At 37.1% G+C, this 19,688-nt stretch overlaps 1 protein-coding gene across 1 annotated transcript in view; it reads left to right on the forward strand.

Moving 5' to 3' along the window:
* LYST (lysosomal trafficking regulator) overlaps nt 1-19,688 on the forward strand; it is a 66,201-nt gene that overhangs the window by 4,908 nt on the left and 41,605 nt on the right. Inside the window, exons 3-14 of the mRNA XM_009885933.1 lie at nt 505-2,590; nt 4,307-5,339; nt 6,944-7,105; nt 7,783-7,939; nt 9,167-9,393; nt 10,813-10,879; nt 11,688-11,797; nt 12,815-13,238; nt 14,517-14,661; nt 15,472-15,645; nt 17,336-17,496; nt 18,875-19,065. Coding sequence (XP_009884235.1) covers nt 505-2,590; nt 4,307-5,339; nt 6,944-7,105; nt 7,783-7,939; nt 9,167-9,393; nt 10,813-10,879; nt 11,688-11,797; nt 12,815-13,238; nt 14,517-14,661; nt 15,472-15,645; nt 17,336-17,496; nt 18,875-19,065 — 4,937 coding nt within the window. The remainder of the gene's footprint in view (nt 1-504; nt 2,591-4,306; nt 5,340-6,943; nt 7,106-7,782; nt 7,940-9,166; nt 9,394-10,812; nt 10,880-11,687; nt 11,798-12,814; nt 13,239-14,516; nt 14,662-15,471; nt 15,646-17,335; nt 17,497-18,874; nt 19,066-19,688) is intronic.

Here is a 19,688-nt window from a genome sequence, read left to right on the forward strand (position 1 = left end):
CCTGCTGAATAATATTTTACTTCTACTGTATTAGTATGTTTAACTTACTCAAATTTAAATTGAGTATATCTAGAGGCTTGTGGCTATACTGTTCCTTTATACCCTATATGCAACAGGCCAAAAGATTTTCAGACTAAGCTTTCTTCCCTTTGCTTACCAAAAAGTCCTTTCATCTACCTTGATAACATCTTTTCTTAAGAGAATGGAATAGCTGTGCCTACAAAAAAGTTTCAGAAACCCTCTAGCACATTTTTGTCTAACCCTAGTTAGAAAATGAACTAACTTGTCTAGGCTTTGAAAATAGCCTGTGTGGTTCCTAAACATTAGTTGTAGTTGACATTTTTATGCTGAAACTGTCAGACATAGGTAATATGCAAAACCATGACCTATTAAGATACAAATATACTTCATATTTTTAAGCTGAAAGTATTAAACTATAAAATTAGGAAAAATGCTTTACATATAATGTTCCTGAATGTTCCTTTGTTATCTTTGTTTCAACAGATTTTAATATACCCTTTACACTAGACCTATGCCTGACCAAAGAGAACAATTCAAGTTCTGTGAAATCTACTCAGGAAAAACTAGGCTTAGATGGAAGCACTCGTTCATCTCTTCAGACTTCTGTAAAACTAAATTCTCGATCTCGAAAAAGTGGGCGCCTGCGCAAAACCACCCATCGTTATTCTGTGCGAGATGCAAGAAGATCTCAGCTGTCCACTTCGGATTCAGAAGGCAATTCTGATGACAAGACTACTGTAATAACGAAACACAGACGCTCCCAGTTACTGCAGCCTTTTTTAACATATCCCGTTAGGGACAGCTATTTTGTAGGTAGAAGTGATAGCCTACCTGCAGAAGTGGCACCAGATACTAATCCTGATGCCCCTAATCTAGAAAATACCAGCCAAATTATTCCAACACATGAGCTCAACCCAGAGGTTTTGAATGAGCCAGCTGCAGGAGTTGTTGCGAGCAACATGGATAACTCTCCTTTTGATTTATGCCATGTCTTATTGTCACTCCTAGAGAAAGTATGCAAAATCGATATTACTTTGAATCACAGTTCTGCTCTTTCAGCTAGTGTGGTGCCCACATTGACAGAGTTCTTGTCAGGATTTGGAGACTGTTACAATGTAAGTAGTAACACAGAAAATGAAGTAGTTTCTGCAGGGTGGACGGAAGAACCTGTGGCTCTGATCCAAAGGATGCTCTTTCGATCAGTGCTGCATCTTATGTCTTTAGACATTAGCAGCACAGAAACAATGCCTGACAATTTACGAAGAAATTTAACAGACTTACTTAAAGCAGCATTAAAAATCAGAATTTGCTTGGAAAAGCAACCTGATCCTTTTGCTCCGGGATACAAGAAAACACTACAGCAGCCGTTTCAGGATGACTTCATGTTTTCTAGATATCATCACAGAGCCTTGCTTCTCCCTGAGGTTATAGAAGGGGTCTTGCAGATTTTGATCTGCTGCCTACAAAGTGCAGCCTCCAATCCATTCTACTTCAGCCAAGCTATAGATCTGGTTCATGAGTTCATACAGCATCAGGGATTTAAGCTGTTTGAAGTAACAGTGCTTCAAATGGAATGGCTGTGTATGAATAATGAGGGAGTAACTGGGGAAGCCTCAGAGCATCTGAAAGCCCTGATCAACAGTGTCATGAAAATAATCAGTACTGTCAAAAAAGTGAAATCGGAGCAGCTACATCAATCAATGTGTACAAGAAAGCGGCATAGACGATGTGAGTACTCCCACTTCATGCATCACCACAGAGATCTCTCTGGGCTCTCTGTATCTGCTTTTAAAAACCAAGCTTCCAGAAACCCCTTTGAAACCGCTGATGGAGAAGTTCATTATCCTGACAGATGCTGTTGCATTGCTGTTTGTGCACACCAGTGTTTGCACTTGTTGCAACAGGTTTCTTTGAGCAGTACTTGTGTTCAAATTCTCTCAGGTGTACATAATGTAGGAATATGTTGTTGTATGGATCCAAAGTCTGTGATTGTCCCATTGCTTCGTGCTTCTAAGTTACCAATATTAAAAAACTTTCAACAGCATATATTGAACATCCTTAACAAGTTTATATTGGATCAGCTGGGTGGAGCAGAAGTTTCTCCAAAAATTATACAGGCATCATGCAATATATGTACTGTTGACTGTGATCAGCTTGCTCAGCTGGAAGATGCCTTGCAGGGCAACTCTAGTGATGCTGGTCTTGCATCTAGCTCCTCTTGCAGAGTTCAGGGAATTCTGCCGAGCAGTGGATCTGAAGATATGTTGTTGAGATGGGATGCATTGGAGACTTATCAGGACGTTGTTTTTGAAGAAGACAAACTACGTGGCATGCAGATTGCGAGCCATATTTGCCACTTAATTCAAAAGGGAAATGCAGTAGTCCAATGGAAACTATATAACTGTATTTATAATCCTGTGCTTCAGAGAGGGGTTGAGCTAGCTTGCCATGCTCAACAGCTTGGACTAACTACAGCTGATAAACACACATGCAGTTACCATAACCAGTGTTTGCCTTCTGAAGTACTTCAGATTTATTTGCAGACGCTCCCTGTGTTGCTTAAATCCAGGTTGGTTGATTTTCTGTTTATTAATGGAAAGCATGCTAATTATGTACAGAGCTTTGTGTATTTGTTACTGATCAGAACGTAAGCTTTATTTGGACTGTAGGCTGCACTGGCGTATTCTAGGGGTGGCAACAAGATAAATGCTTGAATAATATAAGATTTAATCCTAGATTCATAAACCTTAGAAAGTGAGGGTTCTCTACTGGTGAGTTAGTCTTTAACAAGCCAAAGTGTGTAGAAACAAATAAAATCTTTGTCCAATGTCATATGCTCTTTGCCTCTTCATTCCTCTTGCTAAAGTAAGTCAGGAATGTTGAACAGATTGACATGTCACTTTGCTGTGGGAATTGGACTACTTAATTTTCTGATCTGTTTCCGTTTTCCTTCTAGAATAGTATTCATAGAAACCATGTTTCATAAATAAGGCTTGAGAGGTTTACTTGTCCTGAAATAACTGTTACCTAATTTACAAAATCTTGTTCATTTAAACATAGTTTAAAATAAAAGAACACAACCAACCCACAAACATTATTCCAAGGTGTGAAATAGAAATTTTCCTATTTATTGTTGAACTGATGAAATAGTTGTTTAATACAATATATGGTAGATTATTCAGAATATGAAATGTGTCCTTTCCTTCAGGAAAGATCCTGACCTTTTCTGTTGGAGTCTTGATAGGCTGAAGTGAATTTAGCTTTATCTGAGACAATCACACAGACTAGATGAGTATTCCAGTTTATCTAAAGTGTTGTCAAATACATTTTTAACATTTATCCTAACCTAAACTGTATTGGAAGCTATTCGGTTTTGAAAGTGCACTTAGTAGCAAAAAGGCAAGAGAAGTAAAGTTTAGATTAAAAAAAGTTTCAGATATCCTATTTCCTATTGGGTTAAAGATGGGAATATAGAAGTAAGTACATGATTCATTCGATTCTAGAGTGTATAGCTCAGTTACAGGAAAAGCTGATCCTGGGGGAAGGAGGTGAGAGGGTAAGGAAGGTGGATGTCTACAAGCAAACATAGTACACTAAGAAGCTTATAGATCCTTACACCAAATTGTCCATGAACTCGATGTTATACTTGGAGTATAAAGAAGGGAAAAATATACTTGGAAACAAATATACTGAAAGTTTTTTTTAACATTGGCCATCCTGGCATAACAATGGCACAAAAAGTTGTGCTTGAAAGGTATTCCAGACTTCTATCTGAAATACATAGTCTGTGCAACTAATAGACATAGCTAGTAAAATGTCTTAACACTTCAAGTTTGAGAAGGAATATCTGCTTTCTGGCAAAGTCATGGAACTGAGAGAAATAAAGATATTTACTAGCTTCAAATGCTAATAAGTTAGGGGGAGGAAGTACCAGTAAAGAGAAAATGTCATAAATAAAATTAAACACTTAATGTTTTGAGCATCATACATGTCTGTGGTCTACATTTTAGAGGTTAGTCAATATTTCCTGCATTATCTTACAAAAAATTTGAATTTTCTAGTACCAGATGGATGATGCTTACTTGAGATTCTAGAGTACTGCAAACAAGTTCTTCCTCTTTAATTTACAGTTTACAGTAATTTATAGCAATTACTATAAACTTGATCAGTCCTTGGTGTTACTCAGGTGTGTAGAACAGAGGGTTATTTTTGGGTAAGATATGTCATCTGAATTACATCAATTTGTGGCTGATGTATAAGGTAACTCTTATGCTTTTTCTTGCAGCGTAATTAGGCACTTGTTTCTGGGTGGTAATGGAGTCAATCAAATGACTGAGCTAAATTACTTAGATGCTTTAAGAAGCCATTCTTTGAAAGTGTTAGAGACTTTGATACTCTGTCTTGGTGATCAGCAGAAAGACCAAGCAATGCCAGAACTGGAAGGCCTGAACAGTGAACAAAAGGAGCCTACGTCTGACTTGCCTGCTTCTCTTTGTAGCCAGCATGTTATTTCAGAAGTTCCACAAAGCCTGAGCAAATTTTATGCTGGCTTGAAAGAGGCTTACCCAAAAAAGAAAAAGTTTGCGAGCCAAGACATTCATGTCAACACAATAAACCTATTCCTCTGCGTTGCTTTTTTATGTGTAAGTAAAGAAGCAGACGGTGATCTGGATTCAGCTAATGACTCTGAAGATACATCAGGATATGATAGTACAGCTAGTGAGCCATTAGGCCACAAATTACCATATCTGTCACTGGAAAGCCTTACTCTGCCCTCTCTGGAACATATTCACAGGGCTGCAGATATTTGGTCTATGTGTCGTTGCATATATTTGTATAGTTCGGTTTTCCAGAGACAGTTCCACAGACTTGGAGGCTTTGAAGCGTGCCATAGATTACTAATCCTAATAATTCAGAAACTTGCAAAAAATAAGGAAAAAGAACAAGAAAAAAAGGAGAGAGTATTGAGTGAAAGCAGCAGAAGCTCACATGAGAGTCCTCGTGGTGAGCTTCTCAACAAAGATGAGACTGTTCAGTTGGCTAAAAGCAGGGAGGTGGCACAATTGGAGCTTGATAGTTCTGACAGTCTTGCTGGTGCAGAACAGCTAGTGCCTGAATGGATCTCCTGTGACAGCTCTTTGAGTAGGGAACACACTTCGGTTACTGCAGCTGCCAATCCTGAAGGGATAAAGACCTCTGTAAGAGAAGAGACTGAGTGGGCACTTCAAGGTATCAGACTTCTAGAAGCTCTGCTGACAATCTGTCTACACAGTGCAAGCACCATGCAGCAGAAGATGGAAGGGGAGATATTTCACCAGGTACTGTGCAACTTCCCTTGGCTTACTTTACTCGTTTGTTACGTTCACTATTATTTTACCAGTAATTTAGCCAAAAGATCTTTTAGAGATGAGAAAAGCCCATGCTGTTATGATGGCTTTTGTGTAGTACTGAAAGCGTACAGTTCAATGATGTCCTTGGTAGTCGGGGTAGTGGTCAGCGGGCATGAAAGAAAGGGAGTGGGTGGATGTGCAAACTGGCAGTTGCTGTTTCTGAGAAGACATCTTCTCACATGTCAGCTTGTCACTTTCTGTATTCAGTAAGATGCTATGGAGGATCATGTACCCCTTTGCTTGTTTTCCAACATGATCTTTGTCCACTGCTCTTTTGGGTTGGGTCCCTATTCATGTTTCTTGAGGGCTGGGAGAGCCTTCCAGAATGGCAGATGGATCAAGGCTGGATGAGAATTTTACCTTGCTCACTTTTTTGAACTGTATTTCTGGTTTATTTTTCATGTGTTCGTTAGTTTGGGCCAGCATGGTCAATATGGCTAAGGGCTGAACTCTACATCAAATGCTTTTTTTTCTGGGTTAAATGTGTCTTGAGCCATAAGGAAGGCTGTGATCCTCACAGATTAAGATCTTTTTTTCTTTTTCTGCATAAAATGGTCCTGACTAGAGGAAAGGGATGGTTTCCTCTGACAAAGGCAGTAGCGGATGTTGACAACTATGCAGGCTGACTATGCCTGTATTTTTTTTCTGGTCAGTTATGGCCTGCTTTTTGTGTTTGTGTTTTTTTTTTCTTCCCTTGTGTAGTCATTTTGTCCAGTTGCACATTCTCCAGAGGCTGTCTGAGCTGATGGGATTTGAGCGGTGGGAGAGACTTGTTGGTTGAATAACCTTTCAAAAAAAAAAAAGGTGGAGAATGTGTGTGACAGAGGTGGGATTGAAGGAGAGCTTCATAGACAAGATGTGAGCGTTAAACATAGAGACTCACAAGTTTTATGACTGTTCTGAGTAGAGCATGGCGCTTGAGAAAGAGGAATATTAGAGCACAGGTACTGAAAGGACACCTGGAAAAACTGTTACTTAAGCCTTAGAGGTGAACTAATTCAGTGTTCTACAAAGTTGTTATTTCACAGAAGACACCTTGACTGTGCTTTAGTGTTTTAATTGTTATCTTGAATTTTACTTGGCAGTTTGTTAGAAAAGCAGAAGGTGTTAGGTACAGGAGAGAACTGGAAACTGGAATTCTGTCTGGGCCATGTGATATTTTTGTGAACCTGGGCATGTCACTCTGACTTGTTAACCTCTAGTAATATTGTGGTGTGATCTGAATGCACTGTGTACTTGAAATAGTTTCAGAGATGTTTATTTTTGAAACAGTGCTTTCACTTGCAGTGTTTGGGAAACAGCATGTTGCCAGATCTTTTTCAGTGTGCAGACTGCTTAATCAACTAAATCTGTCATGACAAACAGGATGAATTTTTCTTATTGCAAGAGACTGGATGAAGTCTGATGGCTTTAGCTGAGAAGTCAGATTAGCGTAGGTGGAAGGGGAAGTTCTTAAATGAAAGTATTAGGCCAGTTCTGTTAGCCAAAACAGAATAACATGAATCAAAATGTTTGTCTCCCCCAAAACACAGAATACCTGTGTGGATGATATCTTACTTCAAATAAGAGAGCAGCTTGCTCAATCAAAAGTGATAGAAACTGACTTGGCAAAGCCTCTGTTTGATTCACTGCTTCGTGTTGCATTGGGTACTTTATCTGCTGATCTGGATCACTCTGAAGAAAAAATTGAAAAGGTATGAAACACCAACTAAGTAGTCTAATTCTAAATACTGCAAGGTTTGCTCCATCAGATTTATGTTGTTTGGGTCTATTGTTAAACTCAGTAGGACACATTTAAATGTGGGTGTTTGTTGTGGCTATTGAAGATTAATTCTCTGATTCTCATATGTAAGTATGAATGTAAGTTGAATGCTGGTTACTGATAAGCTCCCCACATTTACTGCTCAGAAATTAGTCATACCCTGAAAAGGAACAAGCTGTCTTATGCTTTATGGCCATACCTGTAACCTGAAATTCTCTTTGCTCTTTCGTCCCACAACAGTGTGACAAACTCTCAAAGGGAGAGCTTCAAACAGGGATGTTGACTGACCTTAGCGGCTGCAGACATCTTCACGTTAGAGTGAATGTCAAGGTGCATGTTTATGATAGTAATTTTTGGAAACACAATTATTCTTAACACATTGGCCACCTGCTTATCAAAGCTTTCGTCAGGTCATTAGTATGGAAAAATACATCCTTGCAGAATCCCTTTTCTACGTAAGAATGAAGTATTCATAAAAAGTATCTCAAATTTCTTGAAAGAGTACGATTAGTTTGTTTCTTTTGCCAATGGGCTTGGAGAAAATAGGTGTCTGGAAGGTTCTAAATTAGTTGCGTTTCTGACCGAAGATGGTAAATTTGTGTTATACAGACCCATTACACTGAAAAGGAGCCTGTGTCACAACCAGGAGATATTTCTGAAGAAACTGAAGAATCACAGTGCTGTAGTCTTAAACTTTTGGTTGAAGAGGAAGGATATGAAGCAGATAGTGAAAGTAACCCTGATGATAGTGAAACAAAGAATGAAGGTAAATGAACTTTCTGACTATACAAAGCAGTCAGTCTTTCTGACATAGCAAAGCTTGCTTGTCTTTTGAGATGAACAAAAATTGGATGAGCATCAGAGACCTTTAACAGATAGAAATAGTTTAACTTTTTTACTTCTAGTAGATTGCCATTACAGGTGGAGAGATGATGAATATTCTTGCTGAGTATTACATGAACTGTTCTGTCTTGGTTTTCTCAGTTGAGGTGATTCTTGCTCTAAATCCATGTTGTTTAAATGTATTATTGTGGTCTAGAAGCAGTTTTCTCTGGAGATGCTTATCAGTTGTTTGAAAATCAATCCTCAATTTTTTATTTTGTATTATAACAATCTGGTAAAAATTAGATAGTCTAATTTTATCTATTTTCATTCAATGACTGTGCACATCTCATGCTGTATTCAGTTTGTGTAATTAATTTTGAACATGAATTTGCTTTAATTTTCCTTTGTGCTGGAACATCTGGATGCTTACATTCTTGTATGAGGTCAGCATGAGCAGTAACAGCCTTTAATAGAACTAGGTACAACTGTTGCTGTTTACCTGTGTGACTAGGCTCTATCAACAGATATACAACATTTTAAGGTTAATTTTTAATTCAGAAATGCTTTTAAATATTTCCATGAAGCATTTGCATGAAATGTACCAAATATTTTTTCAAGTAATGTGTTTTAAAGTCTCTCCAAGATGTAAGAGGAGAGGCTTAAATGTTGGGTGGTTTTGCTTTTTTGATTGTCATGGGGATACTGTCATGCCCTCTCATGTGCATTTTCTGAATTAAATAGCTAAATAACTGCTGCTTCCAACCTTTTTGGGGAAAAAAAATGATTTACATTTATCTCCTTTCTTGGCATGCTCAGAATTCTATACCAAAGCTTGAGGCTGTGTTACCATGATTTTACTGTCATGTTTCATGAATTGTCTATTTCAGCATTACTATGTGTGTCCAGTTCCCAGGAAATGAAGGCACATAGTTTAAGAGCATGTAATGGGCGAAAATAATCCTTGCCCTTCTGTATTGGCAGGAAAACATGAAAATATGAAGCAGAATAGAAGATTACACTAACTTCTGAAACTAATAGTCACTAGCTTATAAACAATGTTTTGTACCTATGGGAAAGTTGGAGAAAGTATGTCCTTGGATGTTCTGTTTAAATCATGCAAACTGTGTTCAGCTGAGTAAGTTTCAGTAAGACAAGTGTTTTCTTTCAGGAGCAGACACAAAGGCCGAACCAGGATGTACTGGTCCTTCAGGTTATTTTAATGCCCTAGCTGAAAGCATCAATCAAGGAGAATTAATGTATCCTGAAATCTGCATGTTAGAATTAAACTTGCTCTCAGCTGGTAATGCAAGTTTAGATGTGCTTGCTCATGTATTCCAAAGCTGCCTGAAAATCATCATCCAGAAGGAAAGAAATGCCACTGTACTTATAGAGCAGGTAAAAACATCATTAAACAAAGGCAACAGCTTAGCAGTTGTATATCCTTTCTTCAGTTTTATAGTATATTAGTATATAATGTGTGTAAGTATATATACACATACTATATGTAGTATATATAGTGTATATATAGTATATTAGTATACCTAATAGAGTGGTCTCTGAAATATTCTCATGTCTTGTGACACTTGATAAGACCTGAAACAATGTAAATGACTGATATTGCCAGCTGCATTGCATTTAAGTTACCAGAAACTATAGAAACTATAGTTAACTATTGTATTGAAAGATATTTGACCTACAAAGCATTTGAGTTTCACAGTTGCCTTATTTCATCAAGACTGTCCAATCACTAGAACTATAGATACAGATTTAATGACTATCAGGCCACTGGAAAAAAAACAACAAAACCCCAAATATCTTTGTTTATGTATACATGTAAACATTCTAAATATATATGTATTTAATATGTGTGTTTAGAAACTTTCAGTGATGTACCTCAAAAATGTCATGCTTTTATTCTTCATAACTTTATATTAGAAAGCAGTTATGCACATGTTGATGTCCTCATGATCCTTTGAAATTTCTGGTAGTTAGCTCAGTTTTTGCTTTCTAGTAACTAAATTGAGTATGCCTCTTTTGCAAAAGAAGAAAATATGGTTAAGTAATCTAAGCTTAAAGTGTTTATATAATCATTTGACTAAGAAGCAAAGTTAGTGCTTTGCAGCTTAAACCAAAAGCAGGAAAGGAAAACGTTTTATTTCAGTACTGTGTCTGCATTATTAGCTTTAAATCACGAGCACATGTTTCACTTTTTCTGAACTTCAACACATGAAATTACTTAATTCAAAGTAATCTCATTTTCCTTACTCTTCAATATTCTTTAGAAAGAGCAGTCTATCGAACTAATCAATTTAGAGATTTTGAATGTCTCTAGAGATCTTTCAAATTACCTTTAAGATGAATTTGTGAAGGATGCTCATAAACAGCTTTGACTTAGATTTTTTTTAATTACTCTTTAAAGTAATCTTGCATAAAAAGCTTGGGGAAAAGTTGAATTTGCTTTCATTATTGCATCACTATATACCAACGTGCTGTATTGTCACAACCTGTCAAATCCTGTAGTTCTGCTACAGGGGAGAAGACAAGGGAGATCTTGGCTGCTGAACTGATAATGGCTCAGGTTTCCTTCTAGAACCATTTGGACTTCAAAGTCTCTTCTGCAACTGAACTGTACAGAACATGAAAAAATGTTCATTAGCAAATATAAAGAACATTTCTGCAATGTAAAGGAACTATAAATGTCTTTAAAATCATTAGTAGACAAGAGCTGGTTGAAAGAAATTATTTCTTAGTTCTCAGTTTTCTGAGCTGGTGTATATTCTTCACATATCAATTTTTCCTGTGTTTTTTCAACAGGGAGCTGTTAAACATCTTTTGGGAGGATTTCTGAACATATTGACACAAACAGAGTCTAGTTTTCACGGTGAGTTCATGGTCTAAGTAATTTAAATATTACTTTTCATAACATGATGTATAAACACTCAAATTTTTAGTTCACAATGCAAATGCAAAATAGACAATACAAATTCATTGGCACATGTGAATTTATGCAGCTGCTTTAACTTGTGACAAGTATCTAACTTATGTGTAAACACAGGGTTATTTGTGAGCTAGTGGAAATCTGTTGTTTAAACACATGCTGGCAGATCTGAAAATGATAGTTGAAATCATAAACCTGGGGTGACGGTGTTAACAAACATTGCTCAGAAAAATAGCACTTATCTTATTGATTGAATTTGACTCCATCACAACATAAGTTTTTAGTTCAAATTTCTTTGTAACACAAGTCTTAGTGATGTCTTGTTTGAGTTTTATTTCTAATCAGAAAACAGCTTGCTAATCCAAGAATGTGGAAGCAAATTAAATGCTTGCCCTAAGGTTGCTCCACAGCAGATGATGTAAACCCATCCCAGGACTTTGATCTCAGGCTTTGTGGGGAGAGCCTTTGCAATGTAGATGCTATGTTCCCAGACTTCCAGACTCCACTTTGCAAACCTAGGACCAGACTTGCTGTAGCCATCTAGATTCAGTCAATGAAATTTTGAATGGCAGTGTCAGGAAGTACTGTTAGATCTCTCTAGAATTCATATTGTAATCATTACTGCTTCCTGAATTTGAAATGTTTTTGCAAAACACTCCAAATTCTATGTTAATCTTTCCTCATAGTAGTATGGAATTTTTAAAGCTTTAAAGAAATTATTTTCAGTAATATTAGTCTCCTTATTTTTTAGCATGTCAGATGGTTCTGGTAGACCTGTTAGTTTCCTTGATGAGTTCACAGACGTGTTCAGAGGAGCTAACTCTTCTCCTGAGGATATTTTTGGAGAAGACACCTTGTACGGTATGTATGGAGTAGCACATAACAAAATTCAGAAGCTTAATGAGAAATATGAAGCAGAAGAATCTTCTTTTTGTCCAAGTATTTTGGGAAATAAGGAGACCGTAACAGCAACATTCTAACTGATCAGAGCAAATTAAACTTGATTTTTGAAATAGTTCATTCTCAAAACGTGAAAAGCAAATAGGAGACAAGAAAAGAGAGGGTTTTGAGGTGTGTGTTAAAGTCATGGGAACACTCTTCAGCACTCTTCCTGAGGAGACTGACATTGTGGTTATGGATGACAGAACACTAATACTGTAAAATTTGAAGTCATTCCTTTAAAGTTATAAAGCATGTTAGTATTTCAGGAATGCTTTAGCATGGAGTCTACTGCTTGTGTGGGTTATACTGCTGAAATACCTATCTGTTGCTTTGTGTGGGAGTCTGTAGGAGAAAAAAAAAAACAAGTGGAAGGAAATAAAAAAAATGCTGTGGAGTCTGAAATAGTACCAAACCAAACAAGGAGACACAAGTCAGTTTTTCAAAGGTAGCTTGCAATAATTGGCTAAGTAACTAAAGAAACTTTGTGGCTTAAGGGCTCAGCTAGTTTTGTGACTGATTATGCAGTAACAAAGTGGTGGCCCATGTGTACATTCTTTACCAGCCTCAAACATGGGGTAAAAGGTGCGGTTTTTTGTTGAGGTATAAGTTAATCTGTTAGCACATAATAAATGTAAGATAAGACTGTGCAATGACCACCTGCTGTGTTTCAGCTGATTCCTAAGTATGGTAACTTGAAGATTGATCTGCCCTGACTAAACCTCCAAAAATGTTAGGCCAAAGTCTGTTGAAGTTGCTACTTAATGCTTTATAAATGTGTGTCAGTTTGGATATGGAAGCCCATCTCTGGGAAAGCACGAATTGGAATGTAAATGGAGTGGGGTTCTGTTAGGTTAGATGACACTTGACTATGTGGTGTAAACAGTTTTTGTTTTTTTGGTGTTTTTTTTCCTCATTTGTTTGGTGTATTTCTTCTAGGAGATACTACTCAAGGGTGTACTGAAGATTATAGAAACGAATATTTATATGAACCCATTACAGTACCTTGCCTTCCCTTTGCTACATGGCACAAATTTGAGTAGTAGTTCTTCACAAAAGTCTGCTAGCACTTCCAACAGCAAAACTGCTGGACTATTAAAAAGAGCAAAATTTTCACAGAGTAAGAAAGAGGCAGATGGTGAAAACTTGAGTCACCAGTTGCTTTCTTCTTGGCATGTCGCCCCAATTCACTTGCCTTTAGTTGGACAGAACTGTTGGCCACACATGTCTGAAGGCTTCAGTGTCTCACTGTGGTTTCATCTGGAGTGTGCTCATGAAATGGAAAATTCAACAGAAAAGGGGAAAAGAATCAAAAGAAGAAGCAGACTGGTAGCTGTAAGAGAGAACAGTTTTGACAGCACAGGTGAGGATATAATACTTCCTGTTTCTATTTTGGTAGCACTGAAAGATTCTCGTTACAAGTATTACTAATTGATGTGCCATATAAAAAAGGCTGGATTTCTTCTTATGATGGATGTTAAACAGGAGTGGTAGCCTTTCTGCTGGTTTTGGGGTGGTTTTTTTGAGTACTGTATCATATATTTAAAGACAAAACATTTCTAGCCTTAGCCCTTAAGTTAGATTAATGCTTGTTTCTTTAGAAATTTAGTATTCTCATTGAATTTGTAACTTCAGTAAAGTGTCTTTATGTTACTTAATATGCTGAAGAAAATAGTAAATGCTGCAGCTGAAAGGTCATGGGAAAAGACTTCTCTCAAATTTATTTGGTCCTATGTATTGATGTAGCAAGTAGCTTTTGGTGTTCTTTCTCTTTAATAGCGAGCTAGTAGATCTTTGTGATTTAGGATTTAAACATTTGAACTCTTAACTAAAAGATGCTCTGAATCCATCAAGTCAGAGCCTGAGGCTGACTAGATATAAATCCTCTAACTTCCCTTGTGTGTGTGCCAGTGTAAATGTCAACAGCTGTACAACATTTCTCTGTTTATACTTTTGTGGAGTCCCACCTGCTCCCAAACTATTTTGAGCAGATTGTAGGAGGAAAAATTCCTTAAGTTATTTAAAATGCCTCCCAATCACAACACTTGGAATACCTTTTACTATCCTTTTTTCTTTTTTACTGTATTTGAATAAAAAGGAGGAAGCCTAGCCCTGAGTCTTGGAACTCACTAGAGCTGCTTTTGTTAGAAGGTCTGTGCTTTTGCTTGGTAAAGTAAAAATACTGGATGGAAGGTCATGCTTAATGAGTAGTATGATTTGTGAAGATAAAAAGATTTCTTGGTGCGTACTAAGACTGCTAATTCAACATAGGAATATAATATGATGTGTCATATGGCATGTCAAAAGCATCATTGAATTAGAGTGTATTGATGCTTAGTGGGTTTACACATTTACAAACGAAAGCACATGAAGTGCTGAGTTAATGTCAAGCTCCTTTGTTTCAGTATGAGACCTAGGTCTCTGAAGAGAATTGCACACATTAGTCAGCGCACTTCAAAAAAAAACCCCAACCAACAAACAAAATCAAACAAACAAAGCCACCAAAAAAAAAATCCCCAACTAAATAAAAAACAATTCTCTGCAGTACCTGAACTATTTCTTTTCACACTTGGTAGCTGGTAGGACAGGCATTGTTCTTGTGTTGTATTGTAATTGTGTATAAACATGTTTATATTTCTAGAAGAAACCAAGTCTGTAGGAATGGAATACCTAAGCCTGGGAGATAAACTTGTTGAAGATGGCTGTATTCATATAATTTCACTGGGTTCCAAAGCATTGATGATACAAGTCTGGGCAGACTTGAACACTGGAGCATTCATTTTTCGGTATGGTGTATTAATCCGAAAGCAGTCTTGTGAACATAGGTATTGTTACTTTCAGTAGCAGCTTGCAGAGAATACTGGTGGAGAGTAGAGAACTAATTTTTATAGTAGAGTCATCTTGTACACTGATGGCAACATCTAGTTTATTGCATACAGACCTAAAGGATTACTTGCTTAAAGTGTTAGTCTCTGGTGTTGCATATTTCATGTAGTTATATATAAATAATTGCCCCAAGTAAGATGCAAAATCAGTTATAAACATAATGTAATGCAAGGTAGCAGTTCAAGTATTAATGAAATGACGTGATAAATGTGTGAAGATAAGCAAAAGCTTTTGTAGCTGTAGGTTTTCACATCTCGGGTGTGAAAATTGCTGTTATTTAGTACTTACCACAACAATCTTGGTTTTAGTCTTCTGAACACATTTTAGCCCTAACTTAGTTCTCGTAAGTAGTGTATCCTTGAATTGGGTGTGAAGCTGCAAATTAAGAACACTTTATTTCACAGCGTTCAAAGCACTTGCATTTTTTTGATAAACTGAACTTCTTTGTAAAATAGAGATAATGTTCATATCTTAAATGTAAGCAGGTTCATGCAAACAAGTTAAATAAGTTAAAGCTGTGATGTGAGGACTTTCCTAGCTTATATTGAGCACTCTAAATATAGCATTGCGATTAAAAAAAAAAAAATGTGTTAAAAGTTAAGGAATGCAATCTCAAAGTGACTGAGGCCAAAAAATTGCAGTTTGGGGTTTAAAAATGCAAATTTGAAAACAAACACACACTTGTTTTTCCTTTTCTGTTGTTTTCATAGTATGTGCATGGATCCAAATGATGAGATGAAAGCTGGTCTGCTGGCACAGGCTGAATCTCCAGAGAATGTTTTCCTTGTGGGCAGGTGGCAGCATTTGGCAATAACATATCTGCAGCAGCCAGAAGGCAAGAAAAATATCCATGGAAAGCTGTTGCTGTGGGTTTCTGGCCAGAGGTAAAGTAGTTGCACCTAGATTCTTATCTTTAAAAGATGTTCTCTGGTAGGAAAACATCTGCATTATTTTGGCGCAAGCTGAAGTTATGGTTGAGTATTCTTCTGGGGGTAGGAGAGGGGTGTCTTACACTGCTAGGAATTCCCTAGAAGTATCCAGAGTGGTATTGATTGTTCTGGGAATCTTCAGTTCATACAATGGACCAATAAAAACATTGATGTCTGCCTTCATCACAAATAAGTGAAAGACTTAAGTACTATGTGATTTTGAGTAGGATCCAAAAAAAGCTATGGCATGAAGTTAGCAGTAAGCATAATATCTCTGGTTAAGTTAGGAATCTGAATTAAGGAGGTATATTTCAGGTACTGGCAATATTGTTGAAAATAAGAATGAAGCAGAGATGGAGAGAAGGCAGCCATTTCACTCCACTGAGAGAAATGGAGAGGGGCTAAGTTAAAAAAAACTCAGACAAGGTCTGAACTGGCAGTAGGAAGTATTACTTTTTCCACTGAAAACTTAAGGTCTGTGCTTCTAAATGAGGTACCTGATGCTAGGTTGGGTAGATCTGCATCTGCATGAAATATTGGTTAGAGCAAAAGGAATTTACTAAATATCACAGTTTTTATCCTTTATTCCTAAACTCCAGACTATGAAGACTTCCTTTGTGTCCCAAATAGGAAACAGGTGGTCAAAATGCTATGTTGTAAAACAATTAGAAGTATCACAAAAATTCTTTATTATTCCTCTAGAATTTGGTCAGTAAATAAGCAATGTTATTAAAGACATTCCTAAAATTATATCTAGGAAAAAAGCTGTTGCACGGTTTTTCTTCCTGCAGTTAAACCTGGAATTGTAAAGGATAATACTTGGTTCACTTTGTTCTTGAACTACATGGAGATAACTTTTAAGCAACTTGGATTTCCTCCTCCACATTGTTCAGTCTGTGATATGCAATAAAGTCCAAATATGGAGATATAGGGGAATATATGGGATATAGGGGAAACTAAAAATACTGTAATGTCCTGCTTATGTGCAGTTAACGAGGCTACTCTATATATAGAGAGTTAGTGGCCAATTTGCTAATAGTTAGGCTTTTCCAGGAAGCTTCAGATGACCTTTACAGTCCAATTGGTCTGCTTATGTAAATGCATATAAGGTTAATTGGATGCTTTCTGAAAACGTCAGGCCTATTGCTCGTGGCTATACAGCACACTAACTCTGACACTGTTCACTGGTATAAGCAAATCCTCAACATGATATTTTCCAGCATATGTGAACCACAGTTTTCATGATGTGCATTAGCATATTCAAAGGCCTTTGACTTTTTAGGAATAGTAGAAATTCTTGAAAAATTGTGATATTTTAGAATTGTGTATAGTGTTATGTACAATTTCTTTTTTGAGGTCAGACGGAAGGAGGAAGGAATTTCAGATCTAGGAAATCTGGACTGTATGGCAACCCTAGTTGGGACTGTATTCCTCTGTTCTGTGGAGTATTTGAACACCTACATCATTATGTCACTGAGTTTTAAGGTGCCTAGAAGTTGAAGATGGCTTTAGTAATTTAATGTTGACAAACAGCATGGCTTCTCATTTACTATATGTTAAAATCTATTTTAAGTTTAAGCTGAATACCTTAGCAATTTTGATCACTGCTTAATATTTAAACTTGTTTCTTTACATGTATTTTTAGGAAATGTGAGATTAACTTAGATTACGCGCTACCAAGGAAATCAAGTTTATCATCTGACAGTAATAAAACATTTTGTATGATTGGTCATTGTACGTCATCTCAAGAAGACTTGCTTCGATTGTCGGGTAGATGGGATCTTGGAAATCTGCTTCTATTTAATGGTACTTTTGTATGCTTTTTGCTTGAATAAGTCGTCTTTCCCTCTTCCCCCTCCAAGATCAAAGGCTTAATTTGATTATTTTTTTAACATGCAAAGCTTTTACAGTAAAAGCAACAATATGTTCTTAACCAGCATAATATATCAGGGAGAAAGTAGGCAAATGTTTCAGTATTGGGTACTTCCTAACGTGTCCTTCTGCCAGTATTCTCTTGCTTGCTTTTTAGTGCTGTAATTGGTAATTCCAGTTACTTTAGTGTTTCTTTAAATTTCTTTAAATAATACCTTGGGTAGGAGATGGAGAGATGGTGGTACTTGCTCTTGGTTTTTTTTTGCTTTGCCTTTTTTTCTTGAAGCATTCAGTCTCTTCCAGCTGGAAAATTGATTTCACTTACCTGCTTCTAAACTACTAGTTTCAAATTACTTAAAGCATATTAAAAAGTAAACAAAATCTGAACCAATGAATACTGAGCTAAACATGTTTATTTCTGAAACTGCTGATGTTGCTTTATGGTTTTCTTGGATGTATAATTCTCCTTCCTGCCTGGAAAGTTTTGTCCAGGACTTCTGTGTGTGCTTAGCGCTGAAGGCTGGAACCCTGCAGGTCATCTGGCACTTCATGTGCAGTGGCCTGGTCAGGACTACTACACAAAGTGAAATCAGTTTGCCAGGGTGGATGGTACGTGCAGGTGTTGTGCATGTAGGTATAGTGTATTTGTGCAGGCCATAGGTGAGATGCTTTTCATAGATGTAAGCTCCACCTGGTGAATCTACATGGTCTCATTGCCATGTGCCTACAGCCAGTGTAATGGATGTATCTGGAGAGCACCGGATTTACCACTATACAGTTTTCATGCACCTGTACATCAGACTTGAGTCCTTCTGGATGCCTCTTTTGAATTTGCATTCTCCCAAACAGATGGCCTGAGATGTGCTGTCCAGAAAGGGGAGGGAGGTTCACTTGGCCTTCTACTTCCTACGTGGTTTTATTTTTTTTCCTCCCTGTTAGTTGTAGTGAGCTTTTATTGTTGTTGCATCCTTCTCAGTCACTCTGCCCAGCTCTCCATGGTATTGTAGCATGTTGTTGCTATCTGTAATCTTGCTGTGCTTTGAAAACTTTGAGGAGGCTTGGATAGATGACTTTTCAATTTAAAAAGTGTAATAGATTATTCAGAGCTGTTGGTCTTCAGTTCATGCAGATCATTTTTCTGACTTGGTTTCACTTGCTAATAGCAAGTTTACTGATTGTTTTTCATCAGTAGGGCCTACAAGGAAGATCACTGGCTGTTTTTTGCAAAGTCTCTGATGCAGTCTACTAGCCAATGTATGGATTTTGCTTTACTGTATACTAAAGAGTTAACAGCTTCTTTTCTGGATTTTAGGTGCAAAGATTGGACCAGAGGAAGCATTTTACTTATACACATGTGGGCCAGACTTCACATCTGTAATGCCTTGTAAATATGGCAAAATGTTGACTGATTGCTCTAAGTACATAAGTAAAGAGATTCTACAATGTGAACAAATTAAGGAACTCTTCATGGCAAAAAAGGAAGTGGATGTTGGGCCTTTAATTGTAAGTTTCTACTTAAAAATGGTTCTTAATCTCTTAAAAGTGATTAAGAAACTGGGAGCACCTTTCCTGCTGTCTCTGAAAGTACTTCACCTTCTCAAAGCAGGCAGCAGCAAATCCAATTCTCATTAAAATCACTGCAGGTTTCTTCCCACTTATTTCAGTGGGAGTTGAACTCCACACAGGGTGGCCATTTCATCTTGCTTTAGGTTGGATTCCGATGACTTCTAGATATTCCCGTGTCTATAATACTGCATATTTAATCTGTCAGATAAGCAGGCACCTCCAAATGCCCTAGGATGAAAAAGTAGCTCTTCTCTCCATTATAATAAAGGTAGCCAAGGACAGCTTAGTTAACCTTTTAGCATTAAAACGGAGAGGAGAAAGGATTTATCTGGCTTTAACAGGAAGCAAGAGACTTCATACCGATTCTTTGAGGGTTTTGAGGGAGTAAATTTGCATCAAGTTTGGCTGAAAAGTCATTTCCCAGCTGGTGGATCTTAGCTGTTCTCATCTTTCCTGACTGAAACAGCCATGCCAGATGCAGGTGTAAATATAGCTACACTAGAAAAAGAATAAAATAAAGCTTTTTTTAATCAGTGTATCAGTGGAGCCTGCTATATTTG

Source organism: Charadrius vociferus, unplaced genomic scaffold, assembly GCF_000708025.1.
Source record: "Charadrius vociferus isolate BGI_N301 unplaced genomic scaffold, ASM70802v2 scaffold435, whole genome shotgun sequence".
NCBI lineage: Eukaryota > Metazoa > Chordata > Aves > Charadriiformes > Charadriidae > Charadrius > Charadrius vociferus.